This window comes from Echiichthys vipera (assembly GCF_963691815.1).
Source record: "Echiichthys vipera genome assembly, chromosome: 19".
NCBI classification, from domain to species: Eukaryota; Metazoa; Chordata; class Actinopteri; order Perciformes; family Trachinidae; genus Echiichthys; species Echiichthys vipera.
In genome coordinates, this window is record NC_139844.1 from 10587021 (window position 1) to 10609080 (window position 22060).

Consider the following 22060-nt stretch of genomic DNA (forward strand, 5'->3'; position numbering starts at 1 on the left):
TGCTGTATTAACCGTCACGACGTTGACGAGAAAGGGATAATTCGACATTTACATTTAATACATATCACCACAATGCTTTCTATGCAGTGAATATAGCACTTACTGTTTGAATTGACGTGCTTGATGAAAACAAGGTGGAAAGAAAAGGAACAGACCCACGAAATAGATCGACGCCTGACGTTTTATCACGAACGTCATATTCAAGCGCCGCTAAATGCTTGTTGCTATGGATACAAGGCTCCTGTTTACAGATGGGGGACTTTTTTGTTTTATGTTTCTGAGTATTTTCTTTTTAATAATCGACCATGGACTCAAAAGTACACATAGAAATTGTCGGCTTAATTAAAGACTGTGATTTCCATGTTGCCAAAAGTATTGCCGAGGTAAACAGTTCATTTATGGACGTTTGTTTGTAGTTTTATGTAGCATAATTGATAGTTTCCACCTGGACGTTTACCCTTGTATCTTTTGACTAACATTATGCAACAACAGGCACTAAAACAGAAGTTTCCTGAGGCGTTTCTGGATCCAAAGATTCAGCCACTACTCGAATTTGACTGGCACACATATCTGAACCACAAGAAAAGGGTAAGTTGGATTGTATGTATTTGAAATCCAACCTCTCAAGCAAAATATTCCTAAAGAGCAAAAATTGCTGTCCATTCAGGGATGGAGAGTTGTGAAAGTGTGCTAAAGAACTGTGGTGGAAGAAGTATTTAGACATTTTACTTATTCGTATAGGAAACAATGTAGGATATCATGAAGTCACCAATACACTGTATTTAAAATGACACCAACTGCTACCTGTAAACATACAATATCTGTAGAGGGGAATTATTTTTGAAACAGCTTTATACTCGACCAACCTAAAGATTATGTGTATTTCCATTTGTGGGGTGGTTTTGTGGAATGGTCTTTGAATGAAAAGATTAAACAATGTATGAATATAATGCAATTTAAAATACAAAAGGTGTTTTTTGAAAAGTACCAAAATGGGGAAGCAGAATATAAATCTCACAGATGTCAATGGTGCTTGTTCTTGGGTTTCTCTTCTTTTTTGTTCTTTTTTTCTGAATTGGAGTAGTTTTTTGTATTCATTTTGTCAATTCATTTTTTCATTTGTTTAATTGTTTGTTCTAAATAAAGATAATGATGAAAGTAGCAATGCCAGTAAAACAATAAATAAAATAAATACCCCATTTAAAGTACAACATTCAGACTCAAAGGCCCTTTACAGGACTTATAGCTACTGATTAGACCACTGCAGGTTAAAAGTTAAAAGTGATGTTAAAAGAGCTGTGCTGGGAAACAGATCATGTCACCTCTCTTAATGTACTGATAAGAAATGTTCATATTTAAGTTGTGAACACTACGTTTAGAAAAGTAACACAGATGTCTATCAAACAGGCAAACTTCTAATCAGGCAAACTAAGTTAAAACACATGTGTGGGTGCACCACGGCGGTGTAGATGCTTTAAGTAAACGTAGAGAAGGATTAGAAGTAAAATATTGATCTGGCCTATGTCACATTACTATTACGGGTTGTTGTTATTAATATTATATTATTATTGTTATTATTATTATTATTATTATTAATGATGCATTACATCATTTAAATATTGTATCTGATCGAAGTGGAGCTCATTTTAATTCAGCTGTATACTGCTGGCTGGGCATTGTAGTAAAAGTAAAGGTCAAATGCATGACAACTGGACTCTTGAGTAAATATACTTGTTACTCTTCAACATTGTGCCAGACTGTATGAACTTAGGGTTTTAACTAAACAGCTAAACCACACAATACTGCCGTAGTTTGACGTTGTGCTTATTCTGAAAGGCTGACTCACAACACATCTGTTGTTCGATGCTTGTGATTCAAGGAGCTGCGTGGTGAAACATGGCAGTACTCCAGCAGCCTGATGTGCTTTCTGAACGGCCTTTTCCTCGGCGATGAGAAGGATCTCGCCAGCTGGGCCAAGAATCAGTGGAGTTTCTCTTTCACTCGGCCGCAGGCTTTCTATAAGTCTCTCGCTCAGGACTGCTACACCAAACACCTCCATAACACTGGGGTAAGTCAAGACCACAGTCACATAAATAACAAATATGGGTAAAAGAAAGATGGATGAGAAGTATTTTTTTTGTGGTGACCATCAGGCTCCAATGATAGTTACAGTCATCAGTGACTCTGAATATTCCTCTATAAAAATCACATATTTATTTTATTTGTTCCATCATGAAACATAAAAATGAAAAGAATACATATCTCTATCCTTTCATTATAGCACCAGTTTGTCTTCATGGACATTGAGATAGCAGGAGAGGCAGTGGGGAAGTTATTGTTTGAGGTGAGGCACATATTCTGACTTCTGTAAGCATCCTATACACTCAAATTTGACAGCGTTATTATTGAAATGACTGATATACAAAACTACATGACTACTACAGAATAGCAGCATGTCAACAAGGCGCATTGTTCTCCCTCTCCTCAGCTCTTCTCAGACATTTGTCCAAAGACATCAAAGAACTTCGAGGCTCTGTGTACAGGAGAGCGAGGTCTGTCACAGAGCGGTCTCCCACTTTGCTACAAGGGCTCCGTGTTTCATCGTGTGGTGCCCAACGGCTGGGTGCAAGGCGGAGGTATGGTCAACACAAGTCCTATAACAATATTAATAACATTTATTCGGTTTTCACATACAAATTCAATACAATTAGGATATAAATACATAATCTCCCATCCAACTTTAGCATCAGAGCAGTTCATTTTATTTACGCATGAAATAAAACTCACATTCTGCAAATGCCACTCATAAAGATGGGCAATATATCCATAAATTATTAGTCCTGGAATTAAGATGTAGCAGTAAAATAAGCTGTGAACTCCTCGACTGCCTATCCACATTCCTCATTACAACCCTTGTTTCAATATGACAGAATTTAAAGTCGTCAGCAAACTAGTTTTTGTTTTTATAGTATAACTATGATCTAGTCATATAGTAGCTGTATCTTTCAATTTTACAGATATTTCTCCAGAGAGGAAAGGTGATGGAGGGGAGTCCATTTATGGACCAACGTTTGAAGGTACAAAACATAAACAGTCCAAGATATTTACAGTACATGGATGAGGATGTTTGGTTATCACTGGGTGTTAATTGTTTATTTATTTAGTTGTTATTTGTTCTTTTTTTTTAAATTACTTTTGGGGGAATTTCTGAATTCAATTATAGTTTTGATACTATAATATATCAATAGTTAGGTTATATATGTATGATATATATATATATTATATATACATATATTTGTGAATTCTTACATTATTTATTTATTGTGTGAGAAAAGTGAAAGAATTTGAATAAAAGAATAGTATATATTTGATATGATCATATAAGTAATACATTTTATTTGTAGAAAACGATATATTTAGATACATAAAAAATATATATATAATGAATAATAATAATAAATGAAATTGTTAATAATAATAATAATTATGACTAAGGAAGCTTAATTAAAATTAGTTTTGGATAAGGGGATTAGATAAGTGTAAACTTCTAAACTTCTGATTTAAATCAGCAAATGTTTGTCGTTCATGTATCTAATTATGCTTTCTATCTGGAGTAACATCATTTATTTTAATGTTTTTTTTTTGCATATTTAAAATAACATTTTTAATCAATCAATCAGTATTAGCATGTATACTTGTGGATTTCATTATACTGTCAGCTCCTTTTTCCCTTTAGACGAGAGCTTTGCCGTGACCCACACTAGACGGGGCACTCTAGGAATGGCCAATAAGGGTCCCCACAGCAATGGATCCCAGTTCTACATCACCCTGCAGCCCACACCCTGGATGGACAGGACCTATGTTGCCTTTGGGTTTGTATCACATCTGTTTCATTTTACCAATCCTGCATTATCTTTGGCTCGAGCCTACACCTTTATGCCTTTATTTTCCATTCTAGTCACGTGGTTGAGGGTGTCGACGTCCTCAGAAGATTAGAGGCAGTTGTGACCTGCAATGAACGACCCAAGTATGATTGTAAAGTTACAGATTGTGGAGTGTTTACGGTTTAAGTTTGGTGTTTAAATCATTTTTTCATTGTTTTTCATGTGATTGAATAAACATAAGCTGCATGTAATATTCAACTTACATTTGCTTCTCTCCAAAGCTTTTGTATGTGTTTGGCATTCTGTGCATGACTCAGATACACTACGTTTTGTGTCTTTGTGTCCTTGTTAACTAACATTTTATAATTCTTTAGGGGTTCCACATAAGGGCTAAGTGTGACAACCTCACAATACAATATTATGATTTAGAGGTCACAATATGATACATATACTGAAACACACATTGATTTTTGAATCTTTATTATTCTGGAGCACAGTGATCACACAGGTTGAAGAAGAAGAATTCCTTTATTAGTCCTGCGAATGGGGAATATTTTTTCATTTTACACACAACCACAAGCCTGAAATACACACAGATGCTCAGACAGGACCTATATACATGCAACCAATGGAGAGATGTTAGAGCGAGTGCCCAGGAGATGAACTGGCACCTCTCCAGCCACCAGTCCACACTCCATTCATGGTCCACACAGGAACTCTAACCAGCAACCCTCCGGTTCCCAGCCCAGTCACCTATGGACTGAGCTACTACCGCCCTGAAACACCTTAAATCAAGGCCCACAGAGATCTTAACACAATATAGAATTTTCCGTTTCTAATTAATAAAGGCAAATCAAATATGCTTACATTTTTATACTTAATATGCATGATTGAATGCTTGTTTTGAATTGAGACATGAACTGTCTGTGTAATGTGGATTGGCCTTGGCTGCCACCGTTTGGCTTTATTGTGCACCATAGGTGATGTTTCATTTTAAAAACTGATGTCACAGCATTTGCAGATATATATATATATATATATATATATATATATATATATATATATGATATATATATATATATATATATATATATATATATATATATATATATATATATATATATATGATATATTGCTGTGTTCATATTCCAAGCACAGCCCTAGTTCCACATCAATTAATCTGTGTATGTGAGAGAGATATTATTATAATTTTACAGTGGTTTGCTTTTGTTTTGGGAGTTACATGTAACACATAAACACCTACAGGTAGAACCAACTGCATACATAATATTCACTAATGTTATTCTATATATTTATTGGGCCCAGAATAAACCTGTGCAGGTACTATAAAGCAAAAACAACTGTGAAAATAAGGTAGGGAGAACTGAAAATGTTTGTCTATGAAATATGTCATGCATTGCTGGGTAACTCAGATGGCCATATATTTACTTTTTTACTTGTATTAACCGAATGAATCATCACTTATAATCCTCACAAAATGAAGCTAGTATATGTCGCATGGTACATTCACGGGGTACTGGGATAAATGTAATGCAGTACAAATGTAATTCAAATAAATAAGACTGTGGGCTAATAAATATAAAACTTAGGTAAAATAAAAAGCCCTGCAGAGTCTCTGAAGAGAAACAATTGAAACTCTCAACAACACACCATAATGATAACAATAATTACACATTTCCTATTGTTAATTTAGATATTTTCTAAATGTAATACTGAAAGATTCAAATGACGTGACGTTTCCCCAGTAGGATGATAAAAAAAGGTGACAGTCAGCCGAATGATCTTTTTTGTATTGTTTTTATCATATAATATCACTCCCGTGGCTTCAGTCAGAGGGGGCATGTCCTGCATGTGTGCCCCGAGGCCCTGTATGGAGTCAGTCAGGCCATGGATGTGAGCGGTTATTTTTAGCACATTAATATGCGGTGTTTTGCGTCACAGGGAATAACGCGTCATCGACTTCTCCCTCAGCCAATCAGAGGAGACACCCGGCAGTTTGTTCAACAAAACTCCTCCCCTTCTTGCCTGTGACGCGGCAGCAGTTCATGTACACTCGGTTTTTTCTAAACTCCTCCCAGTAAAAAAAAAAAAAAAAGTGCCACATGACATGTCAAGTAGGAAGTAGCGAGCAACAGCAGCGAGCAGAAAACGCAAAGACGGCCGAGGAAGAGCTGTGAAATCTGAATCCCTGAAGGATCATTCTCGACGTTTCTCTGCAGATACGTTTCACCCCCGTTTCAGAGCAGAAAGAGCAGTAACTTGTCCGCAGTCATGTACTTGAAGGTGGCGTTTTTCACGGTGGTTGCGGCTCTGATTGGCGCATCAGCCGCAACAGACTCAGGTAAGTTTTTTGCGACCTTTCACTGCTGAGCTAAGCGGCTAAGCTACAACCGGCAGAGTCCCTCCTTTATAGCTCGGTGAACATGATTTAATCTGTCTGAATGCATCCATTTTAAGGGCATTGGAGCGTCCATTAAACGCCTCACAGGTTGACAGTCATCCTTTTTTTGTTGCTGTTTTTACAAAACAAAAATGCCATATATATATATTTTGCTATGTTAGCAGGAATGAAATTAATAAGATGTAACCCCTAAATATATCTATCATAATGTGAATTACAAGAGGACACAGGGCTGAATTATGGAGTCTGATGGTGCAACTCTGTAACTGTCACATCCAGTTGATCAGGAACCAGATCAGCTCGTTATGTAACCGCGTACATATTGCATCTGTTGTGTCACATTTGAAAATTCATCACACTGTGATACCTACTGTGTTTGTTTGTGCTCCAAGATTAAACATTGTTACTGTAAGGTTGTTGTTTTTAGCAACATCTGGAGAGCTTCAGTTTCATTTTCTACCACATGCAGCAGGAAGTTTTACCGTTACTAAAACCAAAAAACTACCACAACTAAATCTGATTTATGACCTCTCCTTGCAGATGGATGTTCCTCTCTGACGTGCACTTCATGTGGAACCGTGAGTGACTGCATGTGGGTTAACTGCACAACATGTGAGTATCTGCCCTAAAACATGTGGAAGGTTGTGGAGGAGGACACTAGGTTTTAACATTTAATAGATAGACTGTGATGTGTGTTGCAGATATCTGTAATTCAGTTCTATCTGGTTAAAAATTAACATTTCAGATATCCACACTGGCATTCTTACTAGTCAAAAAAAATGACGTCACTTTTGCAGTTCAATTCCAGATATCAACAAATACGTATTTGATATCTAGAATGAACATTTTTTTCTAGGAAACTTTCATTTCAGATATCTACAATCCAATTGTTACTGGTCATAATTTTAATTTCAGATATCCTAAATAAAAAAAAAATATTCCAGATATCCATTTTATTATTTTAACCATCCAAAATTCATTCTGACTAGTACAATTGTCATTACGGATATGTACAACTGCAATTTTCCTAGAAAGAATGACATAACAGATACCCAGAATGTTCATTCTAGATATCTTAAATGTAATTGTTGTTATCTAGAATTGAAAGCTCACATGATTGGAAAAAGTGACGTCCTTTGTTCTGGTAAGAAAGATGTTGTGTATATTCAAAATGATCAACATGAGTAGTCTGAATTCCACTTTGACTACTACAAATGGTGTTATGGATATCCAGCTAAAATAAGATAAATGTAATTACAGATAGGAGTGTGATTTTAATTTAATGGTCAAACTGCTTGCCATAGTACAGAGGTTGGTCTTTGTGTGTCCTAAATTGGGCGGCTGAACTGATTGGACACATGATTCCTATGGTATGGAGAGAATGAGTGGCAGTGGATGCTGACTCTTAGATGAGATCATCCCAATTTCCCAAATGCCTCGAGCTGTAGCCATAATTTTCTGGTAACACCAACCAAACCTTTGTGGAGTCACTATTTCTTTACATAATACATTTATCATAGAGGATTAAGAAGTCAGGGGAGGCAAGGCTACATGTCTTCTTGACATTTGACATCTCACTTTTGTTCTGATTTAAGGTTTTGCAGCCCTGCATGTCTGCATCAGCGTCTTATGTTTTCATTTTGTTAATGGAGTTTGAGAAATCTGTCAGACTTCTGCACGATAAAGTGAAAGGTACAAGAAATATACTGCAGTGGTATTTTTCAACCTAATTTGGAAGTCTTCTGGTTGTGATTTAGAAAATATGCATCATTCAGTAAAAATGGAGTTGCCATAACAAAACTGCATGACAGATTGTTTCCTGAGTCAGCCAAGGGCTTTCTATTTGATACGTGCTCAGATGACAGTTTGTGGTTTTCAGCAGGAGAGGAGCCGGTTGTTTACGCATTGTTATCAGTGTCAGGAAATTAGGTTACAGGTTTTAAAGCAGAGATCAGTCGACACAATCTTTTGGAAATTGTGGGTTTGTCACACTGCTTCATTTGGGAGATATGAATACGATTGTGTGCTAAACCCTTGTGATTACTGCCTTGACAGAGCAATTATGGCTACGTGTTTGTGAGGTAAATTCTACAGTAGACCTCTGGCCAGAACCTGAGGCTTGGAGGTGAAAAACAGTCCTCTTGAGTGTTGTGATTGTTGACCGTATCACCCTAGAGGGCTTGTACTCAAATGTTGGCCTGAGTTCAGTGTGTGTAGTCAGACAGACACACACACAGGTCTCCAGTGATTGTGAAGAAGATGAACAGGAGAGGAAGCGAGGGGATGTGTGGCAGGAAGCCTGCAATATCCTCATGCTGGGGAACAGAAGGAAGGAGTGGATAACAGCACGGGTTAGAGGAAAGAGTGTGCAGATAGGATAAAAAATGAGTTACATGTGGCTTGTTGTTCTCATAATTTATGCCTCGGGTGCAGTTTTGGACGAGAGACGTCCTCGCACAATTGACTTAGGCTCAAAGAATGGCAGATACTGTGACTTGTGTAATATATTTGGTCCCGCTCATTAAGCTTTGCTCCTACAATCGTTAACATAAGTAGGACAAACACGGGTTCGTCTCATGGGAGTTGACCTGTTTGAAAGCTTCACCAATGAGAAGCTTTGATTCTCTCCAGGGGAGTGTGAATGGAGATGTGGTGATCCCGCACCCTTTATTCATTAAGTGGTTGAACAGGACATGTGAGATGACACTTAGACAGGATAGTTGAGCTGTTTATATTTCCCAAGGGAGACACCTGTACAGGTTTACAATTACAGTAAATACACATGAGGAAATAAACCCACAGACACAAAGAAACCTCAAATGTATTAAGATCAGATTCTGTTCTCGTATTAAGTTTGCAGTCAATTTGATATGATTTATTTTACATAGACGGTGTTTTTATTCTACAAAAGATTTGATTTATCAATTATTGTTCCCTCTGATGTTGAGTTAAACATGAGAAGGACTCATTGTTAATACACGCACACGCACACACCAAGTAAGCCTAGAGGTAAAGCCTTTCACAAACCCAATAATGGATGACCTATTTCATATGAACTCAGGAAAAACACGGAGAGGTCAGCTCTGACCAGTCCAGATGTCTTCACTGAAGCACAGCATAACCACTCTGCTGCAGCGGGCTAACGTCCACCACATTGTCATTACCAGATTTATCTTCGGTTTAGGGAATTTGTGCAAACAAACTCTTTAGGTCATAGGCACATTTCCCTACAGCCGAGTGTTTAAACGCTCAAAAACTTTACACGTGTACACGCAAGCTCTGTAGCGCCTCTAAGTACAGGCCGTTGTTTGTGACAAAGTTGGTTGAGTGCTTTTAACGAGGAGACTAGTTTCTGTGGTGACATGAGGCGTTCACTCACACCTCTTGAGCAAGCTGTGGATGTACCACAGGGTGATGATGATGATGTCACCATTTTGGAAAAGGGTGAGAGTCGGTCCTACCTTTCACAGCTGCCCGCAAGATAACAGCCCTCTGACCTACTGGGGAGTGAAAAATAAGCCCCAACCTCCTCCCACATACTTCAACAAACACAGATCACAGTGTCAGATCACACGAAGAGCGTGACAAACAATGCAGCCAATACTTTTTGAAATGACGTTATTTATCAGAATTTAAAAAGCAGTGAGAAATTTGACCTTTCAGCTTTAAAAAGTGCCACTCTTTGAGTTTAAGATATTCAGAAGAAGTTTATTTTTTGTTGTCACTACTCTTCCTGGTCAGTAAGGTAGCACTCTAAAAAGTGATGAGAACATTTATAAAACGGGGAGAAGCGACAGTGGTGGCAAATCAGTGCAAAGTCATTAGGTGTTTTCACACTGGACAGCAAGCCAGCTGCCTTTTTGCCAGCCTGGTCCGCGTACTCTGACAGATCGAGGCAAGTTATCGGTCTGATTTAACCCCCCAGTGTGCCGGCCTGGACACTACGCGTATCGGCGGCTCGGTTTCAAATGTATTTATTTATGTTGATAAGCCCCTTGAGATGCACCATCTCTTTATTCGTGGGGGTCCAGACATATATCACATAATACACAGCAAAGAATCAACCAATACAAGCAAACAAGCAGAAACAAAACAAAACCTTAAACAAAACAAAGATAACACACCAAAGATTGTCAAGGAAAACATTGGGTTATTACAACCAAAATGGCCAACATTAAATCAGCAGCGAAGATATAAACCGTGTCCATCTCCATGTAAATAGATTTTGCGTCTTTCCGGCACGTTGTGCGGAGGTGTCGTTGACGGGAACTGTAAGGAGACCCACAGCCGGGAGTTTTAAAAGCAGGGAACGGCTGATCGCAGGAACGAGAGACAGCAAGTGAGAACCTGGTCATCACTTCAACTGCTACAGCACAATATCCACCGTAGACCTGCACATAACCTATTTTTTTAATACTTTAACATATTTAAAACTGACTGGTGTTACAGGGCTAACTTCTTCCGACGCATGTGTTGTGCGTCACATGTGCGTGAGCCTATCCCAGAAAGCCGGCTTTTAGGAAAATCAGAATCAGCTTTAATGACCAGTGTGACACATACAAGGAATTAGACGTATAGCTAAATCAAGGATAATAAAGGTAAACAAACATTTAAATATTATGTATAGATATAAGTATATATAAAAATTGTAAGCACGAAAATAGTGCAATGGTGCAAAGGGCGCTGTAATAAAAATGGGTTTATTAATGGGATTATTGACAACAGGCTTTATCGGGGTTGTTCCTGTCACTATGATATTAAGTGTTTGTCATGGTGACAGCCTGCGGGAAGCAACTGAAACTGCAATGAGGAATATTACGTCTCGGTTTCACATAGGCAGGACGGAAAATTGCTGCTTTTGCCATGCCGATGTGGCGGCTTTTCTGTGTGAAACACTCATGGACACCTGACAGAATATCCTGAATCCCTAAACACCCTGACCTCCATAATTGAACCAACAGCCAAGGGACACAGTCGAACAGAAACTACACAACGAGCTCTGACAGGATCAGCCATTGGGCGGTTGCTTCTGGTCTCCTGTGCACAAAGATACATAACCTGATAATAATTATAGAGATGTGGAGACTGTAACACAGGCTGGTGAGTCATTTTTTTTACCCTATATGGAGAAAGCCAAGCGATTCTTTTAACAATGGCTGCAGCCTTTCTGTGAAGTGTATGTGTAATTTACGGGCGGCCATCTGGATGGAGTTGTTGGGTTTGGTTGCTGTGGATTATAATATTACAAGCGAGGACGGTGGTTTATAGCACTAGGTGCACTGCAATGTGTAGACACAGTTCCCTTTATAATGTTTCTGTATTCTTGATAATGAAGCAATATGCTCATATAAACAAATTCAAGAGAGATTCTTGTTTTTTTTTTTATCAACGTGCGACGAGGTCAAAGACCATTTATGACTTCCCTGCGTCATTATAGTGAAATATCGTTAAAGCGTTATGGGATTATGTTTTCCACCTCCGTGTCAGTTGAGACCTTTAGTTTAAGAAATGGGGGGGAAAGGAGGTCTCAGATAAATGATGGTTGATGTTTGTATACTGTCACTGTATTCTCTGTATCCATGTCCAGTAAGTCAAAGCCTCGTTCAGCTGCTAGTAGTACATCATGGAATAAGTGGAAACTGTGAAAATGCACTTTATAAGTTAGCTTGAACAACAGCAGTAAAGTGAATAACCATATAACTTGGTGTAAAAAGAATCTGCAGTCACAAGGTGCCGAGCTCTTTCATTGAAGAAACAAACACAAATTGATAGAAATATCTGTGTTTAATGTTTTATTTCATGGAATTACATCTTGCTTTAGGTAATTATGTGTGGCAGTTATTCAAATCTTCTTGGGTAAATAAATAACTATCAATGTTTAGTCTGTATCTTCAGTACTAGTACAGTAATTGGGACAGGCTAGACTTCATGACAGGGCAAAGTCCCTTTCTGTCCTGGTTAATTATTAATCCAATTTTACAATTAAAGAGAAAACACCCAGACATCAAACTATGAGTCAGCAAACCAAACAGATAAAAACGTATGTCAGTCGACAGAGGTAGAGTGAAACGGTCCTGTACGCAAATATAAGGTACCAATTTACTAATTCATGCAATAAACAAATAATTATACTTTTGATGCTTTAAGTTTATTTGCTGGTAATATTTATGCGTTTATGTAATTTTCTTCTTTTTTTTATTTAAATAATTAAATTTTTTTTTTTTTTTCACATTACCATCATCATTCCTGTTGCAGGCCTTTAAACAATATATATATATTGATCTATTTTTATTCTTTTTTAATAATTAAATTCACAATATCCTCATTCCTGTTGCAGGCTTTTAAACAATATATATATATATATATATATTTTTATTCTTTTTTAATAATTAAATTCACAATATCCTCATTCCTGTTGCAGGCCTAAAGTAATATTTTCTTTTTTTTAATAATTCAATTTTTTTTTCACAATATCATCATCATCATTCCTGTTCCATTTCTTAAGTAATATTTCCCTTGCATGTGGGAGTGAAGCTGGAGCTAACCATAAAGACACTGTTTGCTAACATGGAGTATACAAAAATACTTGCGGTTATTTCAAATAGACTATTTTTTTGTTACTGAATTACCAGAAAACAAAATGTGTGTCATTATCAAGACGTGATGTCAAAAACTGGAAAAACGGGTTTCACCTAAATAAAGTGAAATAAACACGTGTTATGACGCCCCCATCACCATCCTTCCATCTGCAGGATGTGTGAGCAGCTCTGTCTTTCTCTGACCTTCCTGTGCACGAGATGAGATAGGAGAATTGCCCCACTGCATATTATGTTGCTTAACTGTTTGTAAGCACAGAACAAAGTGTGAGACAGATCATGAGATTCAGCTGTGTGTGCGCTCTATGAAAAAAAACTTGATCACATGCTTCTTCTATGTGAGCTGTATAATGAGACTTCAGTGAGATCAATAATTATTGCCAAGGCTCAGGATTGAAGTGCTTCTGCTCTTTCCAACTAAGACACTGAAATCTGCTTCAACCACATAGTAAGCTTAATTAATTTAAAGCCCACATCAGGCTTTTAATTCATGATACTTTTGTCTCTTTCAGTAACTGTCGGCTGTCGAAATGTGTCGAGTCTTCTGGCAGAAAACGTGACCTGCAGCAATGCTAGCTGCTCAGGTAAGTCAAACAGCACAGTGGTTTCTAAATATCAGATCGGAAACATTTTATATGAACATGTTCTTTTAGGCCCTAAGAGAATCAGCAGACTTCACATTTGTGTACAAAGAAGCAGTAAGGATCGACTAATCTGCAGATTCTCTTTGGGTTTTGCTACGCTCTAACTGAGGTCTCACTTGATGTTCACTCTCAGCACTTTGGCTCTGTCATCTTTGTTTGTGTCCAGAAGACTTGGCTCAGTGTAAAACATTAATATCACCTGCCAAAGAGAGACTTTGAGGCGGTTGTGTGTTCTTTCCTGCCATTGTTATTAGCGCTGTGTCTCTTGCTTTCCCCCTTTCACCCTGTCTTGGTGTTGGTTCCCCGTCCAGCTGTTGAGGCAACAACAGTCCTGACTCCAACTGCCCCTGAGACCACCCCCCCTCCCGCTACAACCTCCCTAACCCCTGTTGTCACCACCGCCTCCTCTAACGGCAGCAGCCCTCAGCCCACCACAGGTAACCAGTCCTGAAAAACCTCTGCTACTGCCTGCTTTAGTCTGCGCTGTCCACCATGTACACGGTTTGTGTAGTGGTGGTCTGGTAAATGGTTTCATTAAGATCTCTTAAAGATGAGATAAACATGTATTGCTCCTTCTGTTGTTGCACCAGCACAAAGACCACAGTTGTGCAGATGGGGAAATGGGGGGTATATAAAAAGACAAAAATAAAAAAACGAAATAATTTATAACCCTTTAGAATTTCATGGAATCAATTCTGGATCTTTGGGATTTTTTAGCACGAGGAATTCACAAGAAACAATGCAGCATGTAATCCAGCTCTTATACAGTAATTATTGACTGATCTATTTGTTCAAACATGTTTCTTTGGCTGCACTGTAGACAGATACTCCAGTATTTGTATTTCTGACAAAGTAGCTGCTCAAAGAGTGTTTGCTAGTATTGAATCACACTTACTGATTCCACGAGTAACCACAGGTGTCTGCAACCAACACTGAAAAAACAAGGATTACAACTTTATAACAATTTTAGAGGTCTCATATTTGGGTAAAAGTTTGATTTCCATGCCTTTTTTTATATTATAAAGCAGGTAGAGCTGCCATATAAATACTGTGGAAGTATCAAAACGCTCAATCCACAGAGAAATGCACAGCCTGTATTCAGAAACTGTGTTTTCACCATCAGGACTCCTGTCGGTTGTGATGTCACAACTATACCACATAAAGGTAGAAAGTGTCGCTACAGTGCTGTTACAGTCATTCACCAGCCGCAATGACAGTGAAAAGGTGCAGAAGACTCAGAAACGCTGACCAATCAGAGCAGACTGGTCTTAGAGAGACGGGTGCGAAAAGGAAGCGTTTCAGACGGAGTGAATAAAGGAATAATCAGACAGACCGTATGAGGAAAAACAGTTTTTTGAACATTAAAGCATGTAAACATGTTCTAGTAGAAATCCCAAACCTAAACCTTTTTATAAGTCAATTAGACTGAAGTTAACTGGTGTAAAGGCTAATAGATGTGTTCTTACTGTGCCCCTACTACAGACAACAGCACAGTTATTCCCACTGTTGCCCCCACTCACAGTGCTAACGCCACCACTGCTATGGCTCCATCCTCTACTTCAAGTAAGTCTGACACGTGATGGAGTGAGAACACTTCTAAATCAGTCTGGTAATATGCATACATGCAACAATGATGCAATTCTGTTTGTTTTCTGCTCTCTTTGATCACAGCCGGACCCAGCACAACTACCGCCCCACCTGTCCCCTCTCCCGCCCCTCACAAGAACACCTTCGATGCCGCGAGCTTCATCGGTGGAATAGTGCTGGTCCTGGGCCTGCAGGCCGTGATCTTCTTTCTCTACAAGTTCTGCAAGTCCAAGGAGCGCAACTACCACACCCTTTGAAGCGGCCACATCATTTGACCCACATCGTTCGACCTTTCCCCACCAATTAGAACCTTCCAGAGAGGACTCCCTACTCGGCACGCACTCATCACGGCGGACTCAAACAATGTTTTCAAGCAGGTTGTCTAGATCTTTGATGTTTGTGCCAATTGTGGTTAAGGCCTGCATTGTCCCTGCTGTTGTAGTCTGTATTAAGGAGCACATGCAGGGCTGTATGTATGATAATACAACTAGTACAACTAAACAGATCTTCAGTAACATGACCGTATAAGCTTTGAGCATGTGGATTACATAATCTGGGAGCTACGCCCACCTCCATCATGCCTTTAGTCATTCTGCGAAAACCATTTTCCAGCGAATTTAAGGGGCTCATGTTATTTACAGCCCCTCTCCTTTAGGTTTCACTTAATTAAATCCACCACATGAAAGTTCAAGAATTAGTCATGTCATCTAGCTTTCCTATTGATGCTTGCATTTACATCATTTCTATTTTAATTTGGAAACACTGTTGGAGTTCACAGTTATTCTTAAACGTGATGACAGCGATGATTCAGTTTTGCTTTTAGCCTGTTGAATTGTGGGCAGGCTCCCTCTTCCCCCACACAGCTGTATCATGTCTACGTGTACATAGATGATGTAAAAAGCGGTGGCGTCAGTGACGAGTGTAGAAAAGCAACACACAATCATCCGACGTCAGACTTTAACAACAAAATAGCCGTCCCTCTGGTAAACTTATTTTGGGTTTCTCTGTGCTGTTTTCTGCTGTCGTCTTCCCCTGCGGAAGTCTTTCACCCAATACTAGTGAAAAAAAAAAAGAAGTCAAAATCCAACTGCCACTAGAGCAGCGCAATGCAATAAATCCTGAAGTTAATTTTCCATTCTTTAACCTCCTAACTGTTATTTCCGATCTTTACCGACATCAAAACATACCCACTGCTAACGTGGAGCTGGCCCTTTCAAAAAGAGTCCGTGGGTCAAAAATGAAAGATTGTAGAATATTTTAGAAACCTGAATAAGTAACTTGTTTTAATAATGTATAGTATAGAGAACGGGTGAGATAAAAAAAAAAATGCCAAGCACCTTCTTGATGTGGACAGTGATAGCAGTGAAGTGCCTTTGATGTCCAGTATGATGTCCAGTAAAGAGAGACTTGGAAGAGGAGTTTCGTCCTGGTTGAGGCCCAGGTGTTAGCGTTAGTTTGTGAGAAAGAAAACTGTATCGCTGTGCTGATATTGGTGAGAACCGTAGTATCCCAGCTGGACTGAAGAGCCTTTATTGTGAAGAATATAGTAGATAGTTGTCCCCTCAAGGGCCTTGATCAGTCAGGATTAACATTATTTCCCTATTAGTAGAGAACTGTATTCAGTACATGAAACCTATGGTCTTCTCACTGGTGACTTTGTATAAATGAATCGTTTAAAGGTGCTCTCTCGGTTGTAGCGCCAAATACTGCACCCCAAATTTCCTCCCGTCTCAGTTGTAAATTGTGTTGAATTTCAAACCATGAGCTGGCAGGAAACTTTGTGCGAGTTGCTATAAATCGGGGAGTGTAACTTTAAAGAAAAGGCAAAAGTATTGGGCTTCATTTAAACACTGAGTATTGGAGTGTGTGGATTGAGGTGTAAAAAAAAACAACGTAGGACTGTTTGAGTGCTGGTTTGGTCAAATGAGCATTGCACCTCTGATTTCTGACTCTGCCGTGTAAATGAGAGGATTGTGAATGAAGCGCCGAGCTGCAACAATTAAGCGGCTGAGCTAGAGCTCATGTCAAATTCTTTGATTAGCTTGCTGCTAACTGTGATTTTCTTATTTTTCTTTTCTTTTGCATTTTGTCCCTCCTGTACATAGCCATGTCCTCTTAATGTTCATTTTCTAGACGGAGGAAAGGCTAAATGAAGGAGTGTTTATCAGTACATTTTACTCGTAGTGGCTTGTCATTGTCAAGAACGTTTTGTCAAATGCCCTTTTTTCCCGTCATTATCGCATGCTGGATGCTTTGAGTTGTGATTTTTCCTCCCATTGCATATGCTCTTAAGGATTTAGGCACTTAAAAACCACTTGATTATTTGTGACAAGACCATAAGCTAGTTGAAAGAATGCCGTGAAACGTGTGCATTGAGCCATAGTCCTCAGTTTTGGCATGGAAATTGAGCATTGCACTGACAAGCTTTGTTTTTGTAACTTTGTCTTTGTAAATGTTTTCATGGTTCAGCCAAAAAAACTGAAAACTCTTCAAATGCTTGTATGGTCAGTCTTGAATATTAACTAGATTATGGATGAACAGTCACCTTGTTTTGTATGACCACGAAAAGTAAGAAATTTACGAGTGCAGACGATACTTTTTTTCCTTTTTGTTTTGGCTTTCATGATTTAGGATTACGTGTTTCCTGCTGCTCACCATTAACACGCCTTTTAACCTATAGTCACCTGGTGGCGTTAGGCTACAGCCCAAAGACCCGACTATCTCCAGTGTTCTGCCTTAGCTGCACCCCTTTTTTAATTCTCTGCATGCGGAGCGTGTCGCCCAAATTTCGAGAAACATTCGACTTTTATTTACGGCTGTTGAGTGGCACGCTGTGTCACTGCTCAATCCAGTCACAGTGCTATTTGCTTTCGACATGGTAGCTGCATTCCTTAAGAACACAGCATCACATGTCGACATCATGTGTGTCAAAACACCTCTGGTTTCCATGGATACCAATAGATGTCCATTGTGTTGCCTCTCTGCAGCTTCTCCTACAAGTTACTAACTCAGTCTGTGCACCTCTTAAGGAAAAGTGCCTTATTCAGTTAATATAGTTGTAGTTTGTGAAATAATATGCCACACCTATTCAATATCAATGGGGTTAGCACTTTCAGACCCCTGTGAAGTGTTTTTTTCTGTTTTATTCTGCTTTAATGTCTGTTTTGTTATGCTACGCCTTGACTTCTTGATCAAACCCACAAAGTGTTTGCCAGTGCCGAGCTGTCCAGACAAATACCAGGCTGCTTTTGTTGAACGATTGTGTTTAATGTATCTTGTACTTCATGGATGGCATTTCATTAGCATTCAACTGCCTACATTTCGACCGATCACACAATAGAATTATAGGTGTTTAAATGTGGCTGAAATAGCTTTAACCAGCTACTGAATGGCATAGATTTCAGCTAGGTGACACCTGGTGGCAGCCTGAACAGCTCGTCACCGGCACATTTTAATAGAATAGAACCTCAGACCTCTCGTGTTCTTTACTGCAACATTTCCTCTATAATGCAGTGTCGTTTGCTGAAGTCCACTTGTTTGTCATTTTCAACTGCTGCATTGAATGACTTGTTTTCTGTCCAGTAGGATTTTAAATTTGCGTGGTCTCGGAGGGGCTCACCTGTCAGTTTTCAGCCTTGCAGTGTTCAATTTCAAGAGTGAGAAGCTTTTTTGATTCTGGCTTTATTTCTATATGCACACACTGCAGTGCCATGACATTAATCTTTTGTGTTTGAGGCCATCAGTCTTGTAGGTACGATATTTTTTTTGGCTTTGCTCCCTCCACACTTTGATACACACAGCCATATGTAGGCACTTGCAGGTGCCACGAAGCCTCCTGAAATGCCCTGTGCTTATTTTGTGCTTTATTTTCTCACTCAAACCTTTTTATTTCGTGCCTTGTTTTTCTAGTGTTGCCTTTAGTTTCCCAATGTAAAGCCAATAAAGTTTGAATATTGTTAAACAAATCACTGTATTTACTTTTCATTTAGCTGCAGTGCCAACTTTCTTGGAGTCTGATTTACATGACGAATCACAAGTGTGACGATGATACACAGCCAGTTCTCCATTGCCATGACTACAATTCAAAGGCTAGTTGCCCAGGCAACTTAAGGTATCAAGTTCAGGCTCTGCTTTGTCTTGCCGTGTGTGTGTGCGCGCCTAATGCTAGGTCAACAAGTTCTCTTCTTACATAAGAAAATAATAGCAAAGCAGTGATGAACAAACCATTGAATCAAATCATTTCCACAGTATCAAATTCAGCGGGAGTATCTTTTGGAATCTGGTGTATTTTGTTATCTTTGGACAGAGTTTTTATCTCTATAAACAAATATTTGCATATGAATGTAGAATCTGCAGGCAACGGGACAAGATTTTGGTACTGGAAGCATTGTGGTTTCTGTTTGTTGTCAGAGTAGTTTATTTAGTTACAGATCGGTTCATGGAGTCGTCATCTCTCATGTCCAACTCCATTCTCACATCTAAAGTTGTTAATCAGACCTGGTGCACGGAAGAGGAAGTCTTGGCTTGGATATCTGCTGGATATACCGTAAATCCCAATATATTGGCCTTTGCCCCCAGAGACTAAATTGTCATCAGAGATTGCCTAAGATAAGCTGGTAGCTTCATATTTACCATACTGACGTAAGAGTAGTGTCTCATTTAACTCTCAGCACAAAAGCAAATAAGCATATTTTCCAAAATGACAAACTACATGCTTTTATTTTAACGGTGACATTTCCATGTCTTTTTTTTATTATAAAGCAGGTCGAGGTGCTATACAAATACTGAGAATGCTTAATCCACGGAGAAACACACACAGCCCGTATTCAGAAACTGTGCCTTTAAACGAGCCATGCTCTGTATGGTTGGGATGTCACAGCTATACTATATATAGGTAAAAAGTGAAGCTTTAGTGCCGTTAGTCATTCCCCGGCTGCAATGATGGTGCAGACGGCGACAGCGCAGATGCAGAAGACCTGGAAACACTGACCATTCAGAACAGACGTGGCTTTTTCAGGAGGGTTGCTTAAAGAGACAGATGGGGAGAGGGTGGTAACTTGATACATAAATAATGTGTTTTTGAACATTACAGCATGTAAACATGTTCTAGAAAAAAACTATAATATAAAAAATCTAAACATTAAAATAAGAATATTATGTTCCCTTTAATATCTGTAACTGGCTGAGACTTTGTTTGACCCCACTATCAGCTTTACCTGATCCTGTGTGTCGGTCAATAGGTTTGGAGTCTATTGGAAAATGCATCATGTAATTTACAGGCATAATCAGATTCTTGACATGATGTTGTACATGCTGTATCGGCCCCAACCCTGTCCATCTTCATTCTCTACTTGATAATTTAGCAACCCCCTCCCAAGATAAATGTGATAAAGACAGAAAAACTGCTTTTGTTACATAAAAGTGAGATACTTACATTCTTTCATCTATTTAGGCCTCTAAAAGTCGCCCAGAGTTCATGCCCACAAGGCTATTGGCGGTGGTGAGAGGCGAGAAGTAGAAATTGCTTTATTTTAAGGGGTCACAGGCCCATGAAAACAGTGGGACTGACTGCTCTACCTGAAATATATTGGGTTTTCAGTGACACTGGTGCCCCCCTTTGGTCATAGACGACTCATAGCCCCACAATCATCCACTGTATTTCCATTACATTCTGAAGTCTACATACATAATCTTGTCTATAATAAAGTTTAATGAGTGGACTAACACTTGAACTGGTGCTCACCTAGTTTGGTGATAACTTCTGTACACAAAAGGTGCATGATCTTGATGTTTACTACTTTCTGGGGATGGTAGCAATCAGCATGTTTTTGAAAGAAAGCAGGTACAAAGTTTATTTTAGCCACGCTATGCTATTTGCTGGTCCAATGAGAGGCGAAACCAAAGAAACCACTCCTCTGTTCAAAACAACCCGTTTGTTTTTTCACACTCCTGACATGGACACATGGTCACTTTCCAAGGTCACGCAAGGTTCTGCTTATGTAGCAAAAACTGTTAGCTCTAAAGGAAATGTTAGAAGAACCACGGTCCGTACAGTTCATTACATTCTTGAACAAGGTGTGTGCGTACAATGTTTGTGCTGAGCCGACTGTTATTCTTCCAGTGGCCCAGAGTCCCCAGCTGGCTCTGTTTCCCAGAACAAAAGAGAGAGTTTAGGAGAGTGTTTTTTTGGACAACCACACCATCATTTCTCTCGTGTGTCCATTAGAAACAATGTGCAACGCTGCGCCGTATCTGCTGTTAATGGACAGAGATTCACACAACTTTTGAATAACCGTGAAAAGATGTATATTACCCGTTTTTTTCCCAAGTAAACTAAAAATGAATCTTACACAGCAGATATATCTTTGTGGTCTTAAGACGATAGCTGTTTATAGCCAATCCTCTCATACACCCACAACAAAATGCCTTACAGACTCACATCTATACTAGCACTCCTACCTACACCGCTCTCTGAACACACCACTGCCATTCAACACCAGGCAAAAAAAGAGGGGTGTGCAGTCACAAGGTCTCAGAGCTGCAGGGTCAGGAGAGATGTATGTCGGTATGGAGGGGTCTTGACTTGTCTCAGCTAATTTGATCGCCGTGTCCAGTCATGCTCTGTAATCTAATATGGAAGAACAGGGAAACAATGCAATAGGGTTGGTTTCTCTCTCCTATGCTGGCTCAGTCCATTTAACCATGCCCTGAACTCAGAGTCACGCCAAGTACACCAGGACCAAGCGATTCTAGCTGGATAATAAACTGAAAAGGCTGAATGCAGAAGGCAGTAGTAACAATGAACTGTTTTCTACTCCTATGACCCAGAACCTCCAACAGGATAGTGATGCACTGTTTTTTTATGTCAACAATTTCTGAATAAACAACCACTGTGGAATTGGCGGTATAGGGAATGAGCAAGATAAG

General features: G+C 39.1%; 2 protein-coding genes across 3 annotated transcripts; both read left to right on the forward strand.

Annotated features, from left to right (window-relative positions):
* Window positions 1–305: 305 nt before the first annotated feature.
* ppil6 (peptidylprolyl isomerase (cyclophilin)-like 6) lies at window positions 306–4070 on the forward strand (the record flags this gene model as incomplete). Its single annotated transcript, XM_083934570.1, has 8 exons — window positions 306–383; window positions 493–588; window positions 1880–2068; window positions 2282–2344; window positions 2489–2636; window positions 3018–3077; window positions 3737–3872; window positions 3959–4070. 8 exons carry the CDS (start codon window positions 306–308, stop codon window positions 4068–4070), a joined length of 882 nt encoding a protein of 293 aa, XP_083790696.1.
* Window positions 4071–6041: 1971 nt separating this feature from the next.
* On the forward strand, window positions 6042–19092 carry cd164 (CD164 molecule, sialomucin). 2 transcript variants are annotated; one of them, XM_083934053.1, is made up of 6 exons: window positions 6042–6246; window positions 6847–6918; window positions 13415–13486; window positions 13858–13983; window positions 15029–15109; window positions 15218–19092. In XM_083934053.1, exons 1-6 carry the CDS (start codon window positions 6177–6179, stop codon window positions 15388–15390), a joined length of 594 nt encoding a protein of 197 aa, XP_083790179.1. In that variant the 5' UTR covers window positions 6042–6176; the 3' UTR covers window positions 15391–19092. The 2 variants fall into 2 exon arrangements, with proteins under 2 accessions (XP_083790179.1, XP_083790180.1); XM_083934054.1 differs by lacking the exon at window positions 13858–13983.
* Window positions 19093–22060: the final 2968 nt, after the last annotated feature.